General features: G+C 42.4%; 3 gene segments (V, D, J or C); 2 read left to right on the top strand and 1 right to left on the bottom strand.

Moving 5' to 3' along the window:
* LOC120031855 lies at positions 1 to 2,675 on the top strand. The segment is given in 3 exon segments: positions 1 to 21; positions 1,454 to 1,532; positions 2,092 to 2,675. Coding segments are annotated over 3 exon segments (417 nt in total).
* Positions 2,676 to 8,860: 6,185 nt separating this feature from the next.
* On the bottom strand, positions 8,861 to 9,484 carry LOC120032156. The segment is given in 2 exon segments: positions 8,861 to 9,278; positions 9,414 to 9,484. Coding segments are annotated over 2 exon segments (396 nt in total).
* A 5,914-nt stretch (positions 9,485 to 15,398) lies between these two features.
* LOC120032158 lies at positions 15,399 to 15,650 on the top strand. The segment is given in 1 exon segment: positions 15,399 to 15,650. A coding segment is annotated over 1 exon segment (243 nt).
* The last annotated feature ends 7,499 nt before the right edge of the window (positions 15,651 to 23,149 follow it).

Below are 23,149 nucleotides of genomic sequence, written 5' to 3'. Positions count from 1 at the left end.
ATGGACTACAAGGAGCAGAAGGTATATTTCTGGAGGGATGACCGGAGACAGACAATTGGCACTCCCCCACAAGCAAGCTGGAAGGGTTAACGCCAGCCCAGCAATAATCCTAGAGGGCCACTACTGTGGCGATCAACAAACCAACATCTGACTCCAGTGACTGATGTGGTGTACTCCTCAATGCCATTGGAAGAATCCCGGAACATATTCCAGTCTGTGCTAGCAAAACAGTTCACTGGTGCCTCCTCCTCTAGTTTTTGCTTGTAAGCCAAATGGAGGGCGAGGGAGAGCATCTTAAGAATACAATATCCAAACGGTCTGAAATAATTTCGTAATTCGAAATCGTGACCTTTCAGTTACTGGCACAACACTTTCACCGATGGCTACCTGCTGCCCCTTTTATAAAATCAAACAGCAACTGTTTACTCAGATAACTAATGTATGGTAACTTTTATGTCACACCACCATTATATTGTTATTCTGATGATGATCAGATATAATGAACTGTCTGTTCACTCATGCTTGGTCTCTCATATAAGTTCCTCTAATCAGTTAGTGAACACTTCTCTTAACTAAAGCTGGTAGGATTCCTCTGGTAGTGTTGTCTGTCCTCTGTGACTATACCACCACTGTTAAATCTGAGATCAACATGTTTAATAAAGGAATATACAACATGATCACTATCACTACTGCTGCTGCTGTTGTCTTTCATATGGACAATATGGAGGAATACTAGCAACACTGATCTAATGCTGGACTGTACCTACAGACTAGGAGAACACCTGATACACAGAGGAAGGAAAAAAGTATCTGGACTCATATCTGGATTTAAGATACAATTCATATTTGTATTATCTAGAAACAGCTAATATGAAGTGTTTGTTTACCTGGAAGATGTTAAAGTGTATTTGTGTTGATTATGATTCTGTATGAGTGATCTTCACTGTAACAGCTGCAGCATCACAACACAGAGAGGTTTTTGTACCAGCAGTAACGGGGATTGTATCACTGTGGTGGACTTTTGGTAGCGGCACCAGACTTGATGTTGGAAGTAAGTAAACCCCAAATTAACTGTTATATTCACGTTTTGATGTCATGTTTCAATTTCTCTAACCATTTCGCCTCAAAAAAACTTTTAAGATGATTTTTTTTAAATGCACACGGCCTTCACATAATATGGTCAATTAGAATATAAATGTTATTACATCTAATCAAATTTGACCTGTATTTTTAAACTATGAAAGTGATTAGCCTACATTTTAGACTAGTTGTATGAATAAACATACTGCACCTAGTAGGACATGTACAATAAACAGTAGGTTTAAAACAAATAAACAATAAACACTTTATTTCAAATGAAGACGATAAAACAATATTTGGCAAGTATTCATACCATATTAGAGTTAGATATTTGAACCACAGTCTAAAGAAATTCAGCTTCCCCAATGGTCAGGAGGTTTTTGTACGAGCAGTAACAGGGATTGTATCACTGTGGTACACTTTTGGTAGCGGCACCAGACTAGATGTTGGAAGTAAGTAACAAGCTCTCTTCATATTTCTTTCTGATTACACTTTCTTAAATATATTTTGATTTTATAAATCTTTATTTTAAAAACATTGCATTTTTCTATTGCTTTTCACTGAGCCTTCTTTCAAATAATATTTTATTCAATCAAAATGTTAAATAGTAGGTTTATTTGTATGTCTGATTTGAATGAGAGCAGAATTTATAACTCTTAAAGTGTTTGTTACTGCAGTTATTGTTGCTTTGTGAAAGAGTCTTATGTTTGCATACAACCTGTTGGATTATCTTCATATACTGTAGATGTTCTGAGTATTCTGATCAGAAACAATCCTAAAATATCTGACATACTAGTAATGCTAAAGTTAAGCACTTACACTTGACTCATATTGTTCATAAATCTGCTTTGTATATCTATCATATTACGTTTTGTGTTTTCTTCAAACCTTTTACCAATCTAACTACATTATATTTAAAAGGCATTTCCAAATCAATGTATTTGTATGTCTATTGCTTTTAGAAATATTTTAGACATAGTAGATGCAGTTGATGTGTTCTGTTTGTTCCAGGTAACAGTGCCCCCACCCTCACCGTCCTGCCCCCCTCTAGTGAGGAACTGTCCAGTACAACAACAGCCACACTGACGTGTCTGGCCAACAAGGGCTTCCCCTCAGATTGGACCATGAGCTGGAAAGTGGACGGGACCAACAAGAACCAGGAGACCAGTCCCGGGGTCCTGGAGAAGGACGGCCTGTACAGCTGGAGCAACACCCTGACTCTCACTGCCCAGGAGTGGACCAAGGCAGGAGAGGTGACCTGTGAAGCCCAGCAGAAATCCCAGAGTCCAGTCACCAAGACCCTGAGGAAGGCTGACTGTTCTGGGTAGGATCCCTCAGTAACACACCCCTGTGGAGAGAGGCTGCTGGTTCCTCTGCTTTGACTCTGTTCTGAGATCAGATGTTGTCTGTCTTATTGATCACTGACATGTAGACTAACAGAGGGCTTTGCTTGAGTTCATGTGTCAATCCTCTCTGTAGACTGAGGTTGTATCAGTGTTAGATGTGATGTGTTCTGTTTTATTACTATTAGATTCTGTAGGAATGTTTGCTTTGATGCTTTGATGAATCGATGAAAATAAAGATTTTCCTTTTGGAACAAATATTTTCATTGTCTCTTTCAATAAACCCAAATAGACTTTAATCTTAAATGTTGTTGAATGATACAGCAATATATTCATAAAGCCTTATTCACAGTTTCTATGAAACTATCAGATCTAAACCTCATCGATTAGTTATTTATGTTCTAACCAAATCGTCATCAACCAGTAGTTCATACTAACACAATATACTACTATTTTCACAGGAGAGGTCTAGATACTACAATGTTAACAGATTAACAGGAGAGGTCTAGATACTACAATGTTAACAGATTAACAGGAGAGGTCTAGATACTACAATGTTAACAGATTAACAGGAGAGGTCTAGCCACATGTAATAGATGGTACTCCTTATTCATCTTTCTTGGAGCAGTTTTTAACATTCTTGATTTATAGTCTTAGTCTAATGCCTTTGAACATTTGATCGATATGTCGGGCTCTCACCAATGTGATCATTCCTGTATTTTGCTTAAATGCAATACATTTGTCCACATAATATTACAAGTATCACATCTTCAAGATAGAGTCTTCTCTACCTCCAACCCCCTGAGAACAGAGTGCACATCTGGTGACAGTGCTGCTCTATTCTGGGACAAGCAGAACCACCCAGCCCTGTCTATGTAAATCTCAGTTTCACTCCCACAGCTACCAGTCTAGCAGTTGAACAGTTTCACAGCCTGAAATACGCTGGACTGGGCCAGATGTGAGGGAGTGACTGGTTTTAACCTCTATGGTGGAATCAGGGAGAGAGACAAATGATATGGCACCATGTAGTTAAATACAGATAAAATGGGTATTATACTGTATGTAGATAGCGTATGTAGTGCAGAGGAGGCTGGTGGGAGGAGCAATAGGAGCATGGCATCATTGTAACGGCTGGAATGAAATCAATTCAACGATATCAAACACAACATGTATTCCATTTCAGCCATTACGATGAGCCTGTCCGTCCAATAGCTCCTCCCACCAGTAGTGTAAATGTGTCTGATGTTTGAGTCCAGCATCATGTCTCATTCACAGATGCAACAGTCAGTGACCTGCTCATTAAAATAGTGAATATAATGTTAGAAGATCACATCCATTTAAATCAGACATTTGGTTGAGGTTCATATGAGGACTTGTTTTGGGGGCTGAAGTGATTGTAACTTTGAAGTAATGTTGAGGTCATAACATATTTAGTTTTACTTCTGTAGATCTTGCTTTGCATATGGACAGGAATTGTGTTTCAAAACTTCAAATAACTTTTATATACACTGCTCAAAAAAATAAAGGGAACACTTAAACAACACAATGTAACTCCAAGTCAATAGACTAATTCCTTAGATAAACACTTAAGGTGACTGCATGATAATATTGTTTTGTCTCACGGATCCGTAGATTCTTGAGAGACGTGATAACTAAGTCTGCATTGCAGTCTGTCATTGGGCCAGTTTCATCAAAAAGCGAGTCCTTCATTATGATCCGGGAATAATCATCCTCTGAGAACTCAAATGACCTACTTTGGCCCGCCATTTGAGAGTCTGCTATTTCAGCCATAATGTCAAAAGACATTATGAGAATATCTGAGAATATCTGAGGGGCTTTTATATAGTTCCAAATGAATTAATAATAATAATTGCTTTGTTTAGAAAGTAACAATATTTTGGAGATTTCGTTTTCATTAAACCTAGAATGAGCGAGAAAAAGGCATGCAATGTGCAATGTCATGCAATAAAATGCAAATTAATTACTTAAAATTCATACAATGTGATTTTCTGGATTTTTGTTTTAGATTCCGTCTCTCACAGTTGAAGTGTACCTATGATAAAAATTACAGACCTCTACATGCTTTGTAAGTAGGAAAACCTGCAAAATCGGCAGTGTATCAAATTCTTGTTCTCCCTACTGTATATATATATAAATATATATATAAAATATATATATATATTTTTTATTCTCTGAACATTAACATTGTGTGTTCGCTTGTTTTGTACTGTTCTGTAGTTTCGACCCAATGATTCGTCTGACAAACAAAAATATTGCATCCTGTAGGCCCAGGCATGGATCAAAGCTGGCGAGATATTCAATAACGTCATCTTCATAGACGACTCAACTGTGGCCCTTGAGAAATTTGCTCAAAATCACTACAGAAAAAAAGGAAGAAGATGAAGAAGATTAACGAAAGCATAAAGATGTTGATGAAGAAATGCTGTTTTGAGTTAGAAACGTAACACTAGAGTACTTAAGCATCGAATACATTGCAAGTTGAGGGATTTTCACAACAGCAGCCGGGCTATAAAAAGTCTATTGTCCTGCTAATAGGAAACATTTGCATGATGGGCTACATTCTTATTGAAACCACAATGTCACACATCATTTGTATCTACATTTCCAATTACTTTTAGAGTTTGGGAATTACAAATGTGCGCTTTCTTTTTAGTTACATTGTTTATTTTGAACGTGCAGACTTTTTTTCTGTAAATTATTGTTTCATGTAGGATGCTACATTTTTGACCAGTTGCAATTGTAAGTAGGCCTAATAAAATACATCCTATTTCTATTAGGCTGTTAAGCCTCATAGCTTACCTCAGCCAGTTAAGTTATTTTATATTGGTTCTAGGCTCCGAATAAATAGACTCCAATTAAGACCTCTTGTTGTTTGTAAAGTCAAATTAAAATGAAGATTATTGTTGAAATGAATTGTTCGACTGGTGTAGGTTTTCTCCATCTGTTGGTGTGCAACACTTGCATAACAAGTTAGCTATATTTTCAGCACCAGCCACTGTTCACCTCCTATTGATTGTGCTGCGGTTGCCAGCAGTTGTTTTTTAAATTGAACCTATATTTAACTAGGCAAGTCAGGTAAGAACAAATTCTTATTTACAATGACGGCCTACCCCGGCCAAACCCGGATGACGCTGGGCCAATTGTGCGCAGCCCTATGGGACTCCCAATCACGGTCGGATGTGATACAGCCTAAATTCAAACCAGGGACTACAGTAAAGCCTCTTGCATCGAGATGCAGTGCCTTAGACCTCTGCGCCACTCGGGAGCCATGACCAATATATATATTTTTCAGAAAATTAAGCGTGTGTAGGTAGATACGTGTGTAGGTAGATGTGGAAAGATAGATACAAATGATTTGTTGCAAGTTGTGGGGGCGTGGCTAAAATTTTGAGGGTTTGAAACCTGCTCCCTGCTTGTTTCATTACATCATTATGCCGGTGTCAGAGCAAATAGCCTGGATTGTTATTCCCATCTCGTTCCTCTCTCTCTTCCACGCGTCATTATCCGCCTGAGTGGTTCGCATGTGGCCGTGCTGGCAGGGTGTACTGTTTTTTATTCTGTATATATGAATTACAAATCAGCCTTTACTTAAATCATGTTTCTAATCTATTATGCTCTCTTCATCATAACCTTGTAATGTAAAATCTAGAGTAGGTTAAAGCCTACTCATATCACATCAGGCTTGGCTGGTAACTCCTCAATAAACTGTTTGAACTCTTGCCCATTAGCCATCAAACTTCTGGCATTGCATTGATTGAATAACACCATAATGAAAAGTAACCAATACATGATTCTTGTCTGGACTAATTCTCAATCTTATTGAGGTCATCCTGTACATTTTCCCATGTCAGTACTGTGATCTCAAGATACCTCACTGCCTGCTCCACTATGATCTGTATCTTCTTAGTCTTTGATTGTATTTTCTCTGTGCAATTGATTGGTTCTGTCACAAATGTAACAGCCTTTCTCATATTTACTACCATTCTTGTGTTCTCCCCCATTCTGCTCCCTACTTCACGCCCAACCTGCATCCCAATTTGCCCTGGAATACCTGCTGTTTTGGGTGCCTCGATTGTTTCTGCGTGAACTACCTTCACTGCTTCTGCATACAATATTTTTCACACACTCCTCACCTCCTGCACTACCACCTGTCTTTTCATCACTGAACAACATTAACCGGGCCCGTCTTCACATTCCCCATATGTATGTTCTCCTCCACCTTCTTCCCATCTCATCATCTTGGAGGAGCTTTACCATGTTAACAATTTCTGGAACTCCTGCATTAACTCCCTTCACCCACTTCCGTCCAGTTTGATCCGGCAGGCTACTATCAACCAAACGTTTAGCATACCTGCTTGAGTTTGAGCGCCTTCTCATACTGTTTAACATTGAAACACACCACCACCCAACTTACATCAACTTTAGCAGACACAACCTCTCCTACCTTACTCTCCAAATCCATAGTCAACGCGATCAGACTCACCGCCGTGACTCCACCTTGGTCCTGAAATTTCACCAACACCTTGACCTCCACTTCTCTCAGTACAACACTGCGAACCGAACCTCCCTCATCACTACTATCGTGGAAATTCTTACACAGTGACACTCAAAGTCAATCTTAAGTGAATCATTGTTTATTGTCAGCACACTGGAGAGATTCCAACCAACTCAATGCACCGTAGTACTCGTGTCAATCAGGAGCTCTTCCTGGGCATTCCCAGCATTTGTCTTATATAAGGCTATACACAGACACGTTATATTTGCATGATTTAGCATAATTAATTAATCATTACTGTTTTGTTTCATTCATGTGACCGACCAATACTGGTTCATAACATGTGACAGACCAATACCTCACGAGGCTTCTACTCTCTAAGCTGAGACTTTGAAACTGAGATATCTTTCGTTCTCGTTTTCAAAACAAAGTCTGGGCATACTGCCAAATTGCAGCTACTGATAGTGAGGATTCTTTCAGTCAGCCACATGCATGAACACAGAAATTGGTTTATAGAACTGCACATAAATAGAACACAGAAATTAGTTAGAAGAAAAGGACAAGTATTAAAATTCCATTCCACTACTCTCCTGAGGAGATGTGCAAAGGCTCCTCAGGCTTCCTCTTCTTCTTAACCTTTACTCTTACTATACCTCCACCTTTTTCCACTCCACCACTACACTCCATTTCGTCCACCTCAACTCCGAACCCCACTACCTTTCTATGCATCTCTGCTCCAGTCACAGCCCAGTATTGCTCAACCACCTCCACCCAAACCTTGACGCCAGCTTGAATAATGCAATTTCATATTATCTTGTATGGAGTTGAGCGTGTTTGCTAGTGAGGTAGCTCGTTGCTTTGTGCCCACGTCTCGGACCGATAGCGACCAACGAAGAATCTTCCTGATTCGAGTTCATGCAGTCTTTCCATTGGAGAGATCTGTGTGAGCAGCAGCATTTTAAAGGTTGAGGCTGATTGTCCAGCAGCGTTGCAGTTCTTGACACAAAATCCACGTCTCACTTGTCTCAAGGCTTAAAAATCCATCTGTAACCTGTGTCCTCCCCTTTAATCTTCACTGATTGAAGTGGATTTAACAAGCGACATCAATAAGGGATCATAGCTTTCACTTGGATTCACCTGGTCAGTTCTATGTCATGGAAAAGCAGGTGTTCTTAATGTTTTGTATACTCAGTGTGTATAGTTGTGTCTGTTGCTTAGTGTTCATGGTAATTAGGGTGGCAGGTAGCCTAGCGGTTAAGAGCATTGGGCAGGTAACCAAAAGGTTGGTGGTTTGAATCTCTGAGCTGACTAGGTGAAATAATCTTTCGATGTGCCCTTGAACAAGGCACTTAACCCTAATTGCTCTAGGGTTGCCCTCAGTAATGGCTGATCCCTGACTAAGAGTACCATATACAAAAAAACATTTTACAATTCACATGTGCATAATACACACTTTTACATATGTGGAATAAGACAAATGTAAACACCCACCAAATGATTTAATATTACTACTGGACTGTTGGACTAACACTGTGAGAAGAGGGGCTCCAATGTGCAGGACTACTACTCTGTTCCTGACTCGGTTCCTGAGGTCAGCTCCCTCCCTCCTCTCCTGTGTCTCTAATGAGACACACTTGGACTTTGTAGACCATAATTACAGTACATGAAACTCAGCATCTCCTCTACATCTTAAGAATACAATATCCAAACGATCTGAAGTAAGGAAGTCTGTTTTGGAAGATTTGAACCTTTTTGTAGATAGATGGTTTCATGGGTCTCCTTGAGATACTCAATAAAAATGAGTAAAAAATGCAGTAAGGAGCACATGGGATAATGACTGAATATGATCTAACAGCTTTGAGTTATAAGACATAGATATTGTTGTTCAGCTCTACTACACACTGTGTCATTGTACTGGATCATCTCCTCCCCTCAGCACCTGCAGTAGGTCCCAGCTGTAGCAGTACAGTCACTGTGCAGTCTGACTGAGGGAGGTTTTTGTACGGCTCTGTATCACTGTGTGAACACATTACCACTGTGGAAACTCTGACAGTAGTAATCTCCTGCATCTTCAGCCTGGACTCCATTGATGGTCAGAGTGAAGTCACTCCCAGATCCACTGCCACTGAATCTAGATGGAGTCCCAGACTGAAGGGTTTTAGCTAAGTATATTAGGAGTTTAGGAGCTCCTCCAGGTTTCTGTTGATACCAGGCCATCCTCTGTCCATAGCGGTCACTGTACACAGCACTGCTGGTCTTACAGTTGAGACTGACTGAATGACCCACTGAAACAGTTTCCACTGCAGGAGTTTGAGTCACAGTGTACTGGCCTCTGGACTCTGAAACAGAGATGGCATGTATCCTTAACAATCCATCTCTCATACATTTCTCCAATACATCATATTAACATCAACTGTAATGAGAATTTATATATTATTGTTAAGGTCCAGGTCATTTTCTGTCAAATATTTTACCTTGGAGACAGAGGGCAAATATCCAGATGAAGATGGTGATAAAAGTCATGGTTGTTGTGGGCTCTGTCATGAAGGACAGCTCTCAGTCATGAAGTGTTAAACTCACAGGGATATAAACACTCGTAGCGCACTGAAGCATGTGCTGTCTATGCAAAGTGTCCTTACTATGCAAACATACTTTTTGGTGCCACATGGATACTGTAGTTGAAGTGATCTGTGTGAACAGCAGCATTTTAATGGTTGAGGATGATTGTCCAGCCAGTCATGGCCTTGATTGGTAAACAAGCCTCATCTGGGCTCAATCATAGGCTGGGAAGGTTCTGGAAGGTTCTAGCCGGGTGTGGCAGGTGAGAGGTTATAAGTTGACAGAACCTTAGATCGTTTAAGTGGGTTATAATCATGTTATGTTATCTCAAAACAAAGTGTCTTATATGTAATTATAAACTGGGGGGTTCGAGCCCTGAACGATGATTGGCTGACAGCCGTGGTCTATGAGACTGTATACCATGGGTATGATTTTTTTTTATTTTTACTGCTCTAATTATTTTGGTAACCAATTTATTATAACAGAAACAAAGGACCTCAGTGGTTTGTGAAATATGTCAAATATACCAGGCTAAGGGCTGTGTACAGACACTCCGCGTTGAGTCGTGCTTAAGTTCAGCCTTTGGCCATGGTGTATTGGCCATATACAACACCTCCTCTGGCCTTTTCACTTAAATAGTCTTCCTGGACAGTCAGATTTTATTAATAAATGTTGTGTGATGTAGAAACATGATAACTATTTCATCCCTGACATGGTTTCTGATTGAAGTGCTGAATGCGGACTGATATATTGATTGTAGACATCTACAAATGGAGCATATTGTTATTACTGTGTTATTAGATCAGACAGTATCTGCTCTAATTCTCCCCCGAGTGGTCAGGGTCAGTAACTGCAGTCTTAGTGTGAACGGTTTTCCTTGAGTTACTCAACAGAGTTAACATGTAGTTAATGGTCAGAAGAAACATTTAGTGATTCGTTATGATCTAAGGTCTTCTAGACACAGCTCTACTTTGACTCTATTGTGGTTCAGCTCTACTACACACTGTGTCATTGTACTGGATCATCTCATCCCCTCAGGATCTGCAGTCGGTCCCAGCTGTAGCAGTACAGTCACTGTGCAGTCCGACTGAGGGACGTTTTTGTACGACCTCTCCCATTATACATTTGTAGTAGTAGCTGAACCTCCCCTCTCCTCTCTCCTCTCCTCCAGCTGGTCCTTCTGTCAGGTCCACAGTGTCTCTGCCCCCCCCCCCCCCCCCCCCCCCGCCACCCTCTGTCCTCTGAGCAGCTCTCTGGGGGCTCGGCCACACTGGCCTGACTGCTGAGCAGCTATTCCCCCCAGGGGGTGTTGGTGATCTGGGAGGTGGACAGGGCAGAGGTGATGGAGGGGGAATGGCGTCTTTCACAGCCGGAGCAGCAACCTGACCCTGAGCAAGGCACGCTGGGAAGAGGGAGAGGTGTACACCTGCAGGGTATACCAGGACGACACCAGTGATTCGGCCACCTTCCGGAAAAGCCAGTGTAGCGTCTAGAGACAGGAGAAGCCATTGTAAAGGGCTTGAGAGTCCCCACATGGTGATAGTTCTGGAAACATTAGTGTTTTAGAGCTGAATGTTACAGTATAATAGTGAATAATATCAGTAGTGCTGTGTGTTAAATAAACTATTTTGAGATTAAGTTGTACATGTCTTCTTCCCTCTGAGTTGAAATACATCTTGTTTTGATTAGGAAAATAACCAGAAGAGTTCATTTAGTAATGATTCCAGTGATCACCATCTCATGAATAGGCAGCACATTTCATACTAATCAGCTTCTTTCATAATTTAGCATTGTAGCATATAGCTACTCTCATGTTCGGGCTAGGCCCCTTAGTTCCAGTGAAGGGAAATCTTAACGCTACAGCATGCAATGCCATTCTAGACAATTCTGTGCATCCAACTTTGTGGCGACAGTTTGGGGAAGGCCCTTTCCTGTTTCAGCATAACAATGCCCCCGTACACAAAGGGAGGTCCATACAGAAATGGCTTGTCGAGATCGGTGTGGAAGAACTTGACTGGCCTGCACAGAGCCCTCACCTCAACCCTATCGAACAGCTTTGGGATGAATTGGAAGAACGACTGTGAGCCAGTCCTAATCGCCCAACATCTGTGCCCAACCTCACTAATGCTCTTGTGACTGAATGGAAGCAAGTCCCCAAAGCAATGTTCCAACATCTAGTGGAAAGCCAACCTAGAAGAGTGGAGGCTGTTATAGCAGCAAAGGGTGAAACAACTCCATATTAATGCCCATGATTTTGGAATGAGATGTTCGACGAGCAGATGTCCACATACTTTTGGTTACGTAGTGTAGTTGATTTAATCATGATTCCAGTGATCACTATGACATGAATAGTCAGAACATGTCATAATAATTTATATTAATCAGCTTATTTCATTATTTAGTATTGCAGCATATAGCTACTCTCATGTTTTCAAACAGAATTAAAAGGGCATCTGGTCCAACAAATACTCTGCAATCATTTCTACAACTGAATAATCCAGTTATACTGTAGCATCAATACCAGTGATAATAATTAGTGATATTTGATAATAAACCTCTAAGATCTGCTCTCAGAACTCACACTGCTGAACAGTTACTTTCCATAACATATGTATATTTACAATGTTTAATTCCTCTATATGATTTTATTATATTAGATGTTTTAGCAATAGTTTTCAACATTGTGTACTCTACACTTCTCCATTATTTTTCCTCTGGTCTTCTCTACCTCCAACCCCCTGGGAACAGAGTGAACATCTGGTGACAGTGTTGCTCTATTCTGGGACAAGCAGAACCACCCAGCCCTGTCTATGTAAATCTCAGTTTCACTCCCACAGCTTCCAGTCTAGCAGTTGAACAGTTTCACTGACTGAAATACCCTGGACTGGGCCAGATGTGAGGTAGTGGACTGGATTTAACCTCCATGGTGGATTCAGTGAGGGAGACATAACAGATATACCATCATGTAATTAATGACACATGAAATTTCTATTATACTTTATGTAGATAGTGTATGTCTCTACACGAATGTGTCAAATGTTTGATCCCAGTATCATGTCTTATTCACAGATGTAACAGTCAGTAACCTGCTCATAAAAATAGTTAAAATAATGCTAGATGATCAATATTTGGTTGTGAGGTTCATATGGGGATTGTATCTAGGGGGGCTGATGCTGATGTAACATCACCTTCTTTTTCTTTACTTCTCTACATCTTATTTTGCATATTGGACCGGTATTGTGGGTATTCAGAACTTCAAATAACTTTTGGAGGTCCAGCACAATGATGATGATGATGATGATGATGGGGAACATGTGATCTGAATGATGCTTTCTAAACATATTCTAAGTTGACTTCACTAACCAGTGTTCCATGTCGCTGTCTCTTGTATGACGGAACCTCAGGTTGTTCTACTGGGTCATAATCATGTTATATGATCTCAGTAAATATGGTTCAAACTTAACTTGAAATTCATTACCCAATACAGGGACTGGGATATTTATTATGAAATTATGTGAGACATTATTATTTCACATAGATAGAGTCCATTCAACTTATTGTCTGAAATGTTAAATAAAAGGTTTGTTAGCCACAGCAAAAGGGAAGGCATATTTATGTAGTCTGGACCTATGGGTGTTGTCAGTTCAGGAATGATTTCACATGAAGGTGGATAAGTTTACATTATAGTCACCATCACTTATATATTTAGCTCAGTGTATTTTAGTTCAGTCAGTGTTCCATGTCACTGTCTCTTCCCCCTCAGTACCTGCAGTAGGTCCCAGCTGTAGCAGTACAGTCACTGTGCAGTCTGACTGAGGGAGGTTTTTGTACGGCTCTGTATCACTGTGTGAACACATCACCACTGTGTTCACTCTGACAGTAGTAATCTCCTGCATCTTCAGCCTGGACTCCACTGATGGTCAGAGTGAAGTCCCTCCCAGATCCACTGCCACTGAATCTAGACGGAGTCCCAGACTGTAGTGTTGTAGCACGGTAAATAAGGAGTTTAGGAGCTCCTCCAGGTTTCTGTTGGTACCAGGCTAAAAAGTCATTGTTGTAAACATTACTGCTGGTTTTACACTTCAGAGAGACCATCTGTCCTGGGAGAACAGTTTCCACTGAAGGAGTCTGAGTCACAGTGTACTGTCCTCTGGATTCTGGAAAATAGAATAAAAACATTTATATGAAATAAATGTTACATGTTGTAATGAATAGTTCTGAATAGAAATATTAACATTAATATACTGTATGTTATACCTTTGTGTAGATGTAATTATTTTTAAACAACAAATTCTGAAAATGTTAACCTTGAAAGCAGAAAGCAAGTGTCCAGATGAAGATGGTGATAAAAGTCATGGTTGTTGTGGGTTCTGTTGTCATGAAGGACAGCTCTCAGTCATGAAGTGTTAAACTCACAGGGATATAAACACTACCAGACCACTGAAGCATGTGCTATCTATGCAAAGTGTCCTCTCTATGCAAACAGACTTCATTGGTCCCCAGAGAAACTGTAGTTGAAGAGCTCTTCTTCTTCTTTGGGATTAGATTGGCTGATTGCATCCAATTTAAAGATGTATACACCGCCACCTACTGTACTAAATTGTGAGGCCAGTCACGGCCTACAGTATCTACATTAAATTATCTTTATTATTCCTGTTCCTAAAAGGATAAACTTACACCAACTAACCCTACACCCACATACCACTATTTCATACAAATATAATCACCTCCCCATTAACTCGTCTGCAGTAAAATCTTGTACACCAGGTACTTCTCTTCAGCTACCACCTACACATTAAAACCCACTACCCCATTCCACTACTTTGACCATATCTGCTCCTGCACCATGCCAACGACCTGGGAGGACGGGACACCACCCCTCAACACACCCTGTAACTCTTCTGAAGTCTAATCTCGTATACCCATATACTTCTCTGCAGCTGCCACGACAACATCTATTCTTTGTGTTTTACCTACCATTCCTGTGGAACAGTTGATAAACATTGCTATGAACGCTAAGACAACAACCTTACTGAAGCGTAATTCACTCGTTGCCCTATCCCTCTGTGCTGGCACAAATCTACTACTCACTGTGATCCTCTCAGGATGCCTCACTCTTGACCCATCCTCCTGCACTTCATTCACTGCCTCAGCATATGACACCCTCTGCACTACTCAGACTCTGGCCACTTCAACCTGCCTCTCTCACACCGGACACTTCAGACCTCCAGCAGCATGAGCACCCCTACAGTTGACACACACAACTTTATCCAGCGAAACTACACAATCCTCTGTCCCATGCCCTCCTGCAGACTTCCAACACCTGAAACAGAGCAGTGGATTCTGCACAAAAACTCTAACAGGATATCTAATACATCATAACATGACTTTGTCAGACTCAAATCAAAAGGACTGACAATGACTCCTCTGTTTCACCACTCTTGGGTCTGCGTCGCACCAAACGGCGGGCGTCACAAACAACAGAAATGTTAAACTGCAATTGCTCCACCTCCACACGTAATGCTATCCCATAAATCACCCCTTTCAATGGTGCCCTGTTTCTAAGAACAAAGCAAGAAACAGACATTTACCCAAGTTGTGTGACACCGAGCGCCCGCTCCCTCTGGTCAGAAGAAACACAAACAAATATGACAGGTCCACTACAGGTTACCTTCACTCATTCAGCTGTAGCTAACTCCTTTCTCTCCCACCCACCCTGATACCACAAATTATATAAACAATCTAACTTCTACATTCATATTTAGACGGCATTTCCAAATCACTTTATTGTGATGTGTCCTTTGCTGAAGATAATATATTACTGTAGCTGTACTTGATGGAGTTACTTAGTTGATGTGATCTGTTTGTTCCAGCTAACAGTGCTGTCCAGTACAACAACAGCCACACTGATGTGTCTGGCCAACAAGGGCTTCCCTTCAGACTGGACCATGAGCTGGAAAGTGGACGGGACCAGCCAGATACAAGAGGCCAGTTCTAGGGTCCTAGAGAAGGATGGTCTGTACAGCTGGAGCAGCACCCTGACTCTCACTGGCCAGGAGTGGACCAAGGCAGGAGAGGTGACCTGTGAAGCCCAGCAGAAATCCCAGACTCCAGTCACCAAGGCCTTGAGGAAGGCTGACTGTTCTGGGTAGGATCCCTCAGTCACACATCCCTGTGGAGAGAGGCTGCTGGTTCCTCTGCTTTGACTCTGTTCTGAGATCAGATGTTCTCTGTCTTATTGATCACTGACATGTAGACTAACAGAGGGCTTTCCTCTCTAAGAGGGCACTGCGCCCGGCCCGCCACAGGAGTCGCTGGTGCGCGATGAGACAAGGATATCCCTACCGGCCAAACCCTCCCTAACCCGGACGATGCTAGGCCAATTGTGCGTCGCCCCACGGACCTCCCGGTCGCGGCCGGCTGCGACAGAGCCTGGGCGCGAACCCAGAGTCTCTGGTGGCACAGCTAGCGCTGCGATACAGTGCCCTAGACCACTGCGCCACCCGGGAGGCAATATAAGGAATTTTCAATGATTTATTCTTGTACTTTTACTTTTGATACTTAAGTATATTTTAGCGATTACATTTACTTTTGATACTTAAGTATATTTTAGCGATTACATTTACTTTTGATACTTAAGTATATTTTAAACCAAATACTTTAAAACTTTTACTCAAGTAGTATTTTACTGGGTGACTTTCACTTTTACTTGAGTCGCTTTCTATTAAGGGATCTTTACTTTCACTCAAGTATGAAAATTGGGTACTTTTTCTACCACTGGTAGGTTCACGGATCCCCCATTTACTGCTGCTCATTCCGTTCACCAGCTCCGGAGGTCTATGTCGGCGCCCTTCTAGGCATCACGCAACTAGATTCATTACCACCAAAACCGGACTGTCTTGTCTCATTACGCACACCTGGTTCCCATTCCCCCTGATTAGTATGTATATATATGTGCCCTCTGTTCCCCATTGTCTTTGTCGGTTATTGTTATTGTGGTTGTAACTGAAGTGATTGTAACTTTGAAGTAATGTTGATGTCACAACACCTTTTGTTTTACTTCAGTATTTACATATGGAAAGGCATTGTGTTTCAAAACATCTAATAACTTGTATATACACTTTCAGGGCATAATAAATACTATAAGTAATAACCATGATGATGATGATGATTATGGTCATGTGATCTGAATGATTGCTTTCTAAACATATTGTCACATGTCACAGTTGACCTCGTCTAGTAACCAGTGTTCCATGTCACTGTCTCTTCCCCCTCAGTACCTGCAGTAGGTCCCAGCTGTAGCAGTACAGTCACTGTGCAGTCTGACTGAGGGAGGTTTTTGTACGACTCTGTAGCACTGTGTGAACACTGGACCACTGTTGTAACTCTGACAGTAATAATCTCCTGCATCTTCAGCCTGGACTCCACTGATGGTCAGAGTGAAGTCACTATGAGATCCACTGCCGCTGAATCTAGATGGAGTCCCAGACTGAAGTGTTGTAGCATGGTAAATAAGGAGTTTATGAGTTCCTCCAGCTGTCTGTTGATACCAGGCAAGACGGGCATCAGAGTAACCTGCTCGATACACATTACTGCTGGTTTTACAGTTCAGAGAGACTGGTTTTCCGAGAAGAACAGTTTCCACTGTAGGAGTCTGAGTCACAGTGTACTGACCTCTGGATTCTGAAAAATAGACATTCAAGAACTCATTATATATGTGACAACATTTGACCATGTTGTCTAAATCTCTAATGTCTCATTTTCTCAATTTGAGGCAAAATTAAGATACAATATTTGAATTAAGTAATTTTAGACCAATAAAGTATAAATCATACCTTGAATTAGGAACATCAATATCCACACACAGCTCATTATAAAAGTCATTGTTGAAATTCTGTTGGTCAGGACAGCTCTCAGTCATGAAGTGTTCAACTCACAGGGATATAAACACTCCCAGACCACTGAAGCATGTGCTGCTAATGCAAAGTGTCTTATATGTAAATAGTCTTCCAACACCTCCTCTGGCTTTTTCACTTAAATAGTCTTCCTGGACAGTCAGACTTTATTAATAAATGTTGTGTGATGTGATGTAGAAACATGATAACTATTTAATCCCTGACATGGTTTCTGATAGAACTGCTGAATTGGGAGTGATATTGATTTTAGACATCTACAATTGAAGCATATTCAGTAACTGCAGTCTGTCTGTGGACTGTGTGATGCTGCTGGCTGATCTAAAGGGGAGATCTCCAGAGCTCTGACGTCTCCAGTCTCCTGCTTCACCTGCTGCTCTCTGGAACTACGTCAGTAGTGTGAGGGAGGATGTCTGGGCGATGTTTAGGGGTTTTAATGTATGTTTTTGTATCATGCTGATGAAATTCTAGTTATTCGAAGTGCAGGTCATTATATATTTTACCTCTTGGTGATGTCATTCGGAAACATAATGTTAACTTTCACTGCTATGCGGACCATACACAGCTGTACATTTCGATGAAACATAGCGAAGCCCCAAAATTGCCCTCCCTGAAAGCCTGTGTTTCTAATTTAAGGAAGTGGATGGCGGCAAGTATTTTTACTTTTAAACTCGGACAAAAAAAGAGATGCTAGTTCTAGGACCTAAGAAACAAAGAGATCATCTGTTGGATCTGACAATTATTCTTGATGGTTGTACAGTCGTCTCAAATAAAACTGTGAAGGACCGCGGCGTTACTCTGGACCTTGATCTCTCTTTTGACGAACATATCAAGACTATTTCAAGGACAACTTTTTTCCATCTTCGTAACATTGCAAAAATAAAGAACTTTCCGTCCAAAAATTATGCAGAAAAGTTAATCCATGCTTTGTCACTTCTAGATTAGAATACTGGAATGCTCTACTTTCTGGCTATCTGGATAAAGCACTAAACAAACTTCAGTTAGTGTCACGATCGTCATAATGATTGGACCAAGATGCAGCGTGGTATGTTTCCATCCCTTTTATTAGGAAGAGAAAACTCAAAGAACAAAAACAATGAAGCGAACTAACTGTAACTGCGTGTTGGTCTGATCCCTGTTTCACCCCCTCTTCTAGTGAAGAGAGGGAAGGCTGCCGTTACAGAACCACCCACCAATCTCGGACCAAGCAGCGTAGCAACGGGCAGCAGCGGCAGCAGCAGCAGCAGCGGGACCAGGAGAAATGGACTTGGGAGGACGTATTGGACGGAAAGGGTTGCTAAACATGGGAGGAGATCCTGGCTGGTAAGGATCGCCTTCCATGGGAACAGGTGGAGGCAGCTAGGAGAGCGAAAGCAGCTGAGAAGGGGAACCGGTGTTATGAGGGAACACGGCTGGCCAGGAAGCCCGAGAAGAAATCCCAAACATTTCTTGGGGGGGGGGGGGGCTAAAGGGTAGTGTGGCGAAGTCAGGTAGGAGACCTGCGCCCACTTCCCATGCTTACCGTGGAGAGCGGGAGTACGGGCAGACACCGTGTTATGCGGAAGAGCGCACGGTGTCTCCTGTATGTGTGCATAGCCCGGTGCGGGTTATTCCACCTCCCCGCACTGGCCGGGCTAGATTCAGCATTGAGCCAAGTGCCATGAAGCCGGCTCTACATATCTGGCCTCCAGTACGTCTCCTCGGGCCGGTGGACATGGCACTAACCTTACGCATGGTGTCCCCGGTTCGCCAACACAGCCCAGTGCGGGTTATTCCACCTCCCCGCACTGGACGGGCTACGGGGAGCATTCAACCAGGTAAGGTTGGGCAGGCTCGGTGCTCAAGGGAGCCAGTACGCCTGCACGGTCCGGTATATCCGGCGCCGTCTGAGCTGCCTGCCTGCCCAGCACCATCTGAGCCATCCGTCTGCCCAGCGCCGTCTGAGCCATCCGTCTGCCCAGCGCCATCTGAGCCATCTGTCTGCCCAGTGCCATCTGAGCCATCTGTCTGCCCAGCGCCATCTGAGCCATCCGTCTGCCCAGCGCCATCTGAGCCATCCGTCTGCCCAGCGCCATCTGAGCCATCCATCTGCCCAGCGCCATCTGAGCCATCCGTCTGCCCAGCGCCATCTGAGCCATCCGTCTGCCACGAGCCTTCAGAGCCGCCCGTCTGTCCCGAGCCATTAGAGCCGTCCGTCAGTCAGGAGCCGCTAGAGCCGTCCGTCAGTCAGAAGCTGCCAGAGCCGCCAGCCAGTCAGGAGCTGCCAGAGCCGCCAGCCAGTCAGGAGCTGCCAGAGCCGCCAGCCAGTCAGCAGCTGCCAGAGCCGCCAGCCAGTCAGGAGCTGCCAGAGCCGCCAGCCAGTCAGGAGCTGCCAGAGCCGCCAGCCTCCAGTCATGAGCTGCCCGCCAGTCATGAGCTGCCCGCCAGTCATGAGCTGCCCGCCAGTCATGAGCTGCCCGCCAGTCATGAGCTGCCCTCCAGTCATGAGCTGCCCTCCAGTCATGAGCTGCCCTCCAGTCATGAGCTGCCCTCCAGTCATGAGCTGCCCTACAGTCATGAGCTGCCCTACAGTCATGAGCTGCCACTCAGTCCGGAGCTGCCACTCAGTCCGGAGCTGCCACTCAGTCCGGAGCTGCCACTCAGTCCGGAGCTGCCACTCAGTCCGGAGCTGCCATTCAGTCCGGAGCTGCCATTCAGTCCGGAGCTGCCTCTCTGTCCTGAGCTACCTCTCTGTCCTGAGCTACCTCTCTGTCCTGAGCTACCTCTCTGTCCTGAGCTACCTCTCTGTCCTGAGCTACCTCCTAAATCATGTGGGGGCCTTGGGGAGGATTCTTAGGCCAAGGTCGTGGGCGAGGGTCACCACTCAAAGGACGCTAAGGAGGGGGACAAAGACAGTGGTGGAGTGGTGTCCTCGTCCGGCGCCGGAGCCGCCACCGCGGACAGATGCCCACCCAGACCCTCCTCTTGAGTTTTAGGGGTGCGTTCGGAGTCCGCACCTCAGGAGGGGGGTACTGTAACGTCCTGACCAGAGTTCTTATGTGTTTTGCTTGTTTAGTGTTGGTCAGGACGTGAGCTGGGTGGGAATTCTATGTTGTGTGTCTAGTTCGTCTGTTTCTGTGTTCAGCCTAATATGGTTCTCAATCAGAGGCAGCTGTCAATCGTTGTCCCTGATTGAGAATCATATATAGGTGGCTTGTTTTGTGTTGGGGATTGTGGGTGGTTGTTTCCTGTCTCTGTGTTTGTTGTCTGCACCAGCTAGGACTGTATCGGTTTGCCACTTTTTGTTATTTTGTTTTGTATCGTGTTCACTGTTTATTTTGTCGTATTAAACATGTTGAGCACTGGCTACGCTGCGTGTTGGTCTGATCCCTGTTTCACCCCCTCTTCTAGTGAAGAAAGGGAAGGCTGCCGTTACACTAACGAAATGTGAAGCTAATATAATGCTCACAGGCAACTAATACATAGTCATGATCCCACAAATCACAATGGGGAAATGGCTACCTAAATATGATCCCCAATCAGAGACAACGATAAACAGCTGTCTCTGATTGGGAACCATACCAGGCCAACATAGACATATAATTCCAGCTGGGTTCAATTAAAGAATGGGAAGGTGCTGAAAGGATCAAGCCAGGAGTGACAGGAGAGGAATTATGCCTTGACAGAACAACAGGACTTTTTAGGGGGTTATAATCATGTTATATCATCTCAATAAAATGTTTTGATTCTTTGATTGAAATTCACTACCTGACTGAGGGACCTTATTATTATAAGCTGGGTTATTTATTCTGAGATGATGTGAGACATTACTATTGCACATAGATGGAGTCCATTCAAGTTATTGCGTGACATGTTACGAAAAAGTTTGTTGGCCATGGCAAAAGGGAAGGAGTATTTATTTAGTCTGGACATAGATTATGGGTATTATCACTTCAGGAATGCTTTGGCATGAGAGTGGATGAGTTGACATATTGTCAACATCACTGATATATTTAGCTCAGTGTCTTATAGTTTAACAGGGCCGTCCATGACGATACCGGTGATTCAGCCACCTTCCAGAGAAGTCATTGTAGTGTCTAGAATCCATTGTAGGGGTCTATAGAGTCCCCACATGGTGCTAGTTCTGGAAATATTAGTGTTTTACAGCTGAATGTTACAGTATAATAGTGAATAATGTCAGTAGTGCTGTGTGTTAAATGAACTATTTTGAGATTAAGTTGTACATGTCTTCTTGCCTCTGAGTTCAAATAAAAACTGTTTTGATTGAATAATAACCCCAAGAGTTACATTAATCATGATTCCAGTGATCACTATCTCTTGATGGCAGAACATTTCATACTCATTTAGATCAATCAGCTTTTTTTATAATTTCAACTGTAATACTGTTGTTAGAACCAAGTATTGAGTTTATTTGTTATAATTAATTGGTATGAGATTTAAAAGGTGATTGAATTGCTCCCGAATTGTAATGTTGTTAATGCATTTATTTTGAAGAAATACTTCTTTAATGTATAAGTGAATAGGTTGGTTTACTTTTAAGTTTAAGTTTTGACCAATAAGGTCGCTTGTCAAGCTGTGGCCAATGGGAGAGTTGACCTGATTAACGGGAGGCCCGGGGGGGGGGGGGGGGGGGGGGGGGGGGTGGAGAGACGTTGAGAAAAGGATGGACATTACATTATGACCGTTGGTGAAGAAAAATTATAATAGGAGACGATAAAAATAGAACCCATACCTTACGAGTTGTGAAGGGAAATACCAATTTTATTTTATAAGAGAGTTGTTATAATTGTATTAATTGTGTTAAGAAAGACTAGCCTTGAGGTTAGCCTAGCATCGTGTGACACCGAGAGAGAATTGCTTGGGAAAGATTAACGAGTTCATGTTCCCATGGGATATTGGTTACTGCTAAAGAGTACTGTCTGCATTGATAGCGGTGCTTGGTGTGGATCTTGTGAGGAAACCTGCAAGGAACTGCCATACTTCGCTGAGGGAATATCTACGAGTAGTGAGTAACCACAACGGTGGGGTGCTTCGGGACTTTATGTGTGTCGTAAAAAAAAAAAGCTTCATCGGGTTAAGCAAGCTTGAAATAATTTGGACATGTGTTGTGCATGACTCATTGGGGTTTATTTTTTATTTTTATTTTGGTGTGGTGCATTGAAAATGTAAAAACACATCTTGAACCTAATGTACTGTATGTTGCTTTGGTGGAGTCATTTCCTGTTTCAATTTCATTTAAATGGGAGCTTATATCCTTATACAATAACAAAAATCTATAGTCATTCCATCTGAAGTTAATACCCTATTTGTCATCACCCTAGATAGTTTACAACAGGGATTGTCCTTCTCACCTAACATCCCATGCTGTTGAGATTCTCTACGTAAGTTAATATTGTGAGAGTCAAATTCGAGCCTGGTGAGAGGGTTACACAACATTGTAGCATACAGTTGAAGTCGGAAGTCTACATACACCTTAGCCAAATACATTTAAACACATTTTCACAATTCCTGACATTTAATCCTAGTAAAAATTCCCTGTCTTAGGTTAGTTAGGATCACCACTTTATTTTAAGAATGTGAAATGTCAGAATAATAGTAGAGAGAATTACTTATTTCAGCTTTTATTTCTTACATCACATTCCCAGTGGGTCAGAAGTTTACATACACTCAATTTGTATTTGGTAGCATTGCCTTAAAATTGTTTAACTTGGGTCAAACGTTTCGGGTCGCCTTCCACA

Source organism: Salvelinus namaycush, chromosome 38, assembly GCF_016432855.1.
Source record: "Salvelinus namaycush isolate Seneca chromosome 38, SaNama_1.0, whole genome shotgun sequence".
NCBI lineage: Eukaryota > Metazoa > Chordata > Actinopteri > Salmoniformes > Salmonidae > Salvelinus > Salvelinus namaycush.
This window is presented reverse-complemented; position numbering and strand designations above follow the sequence as displayed.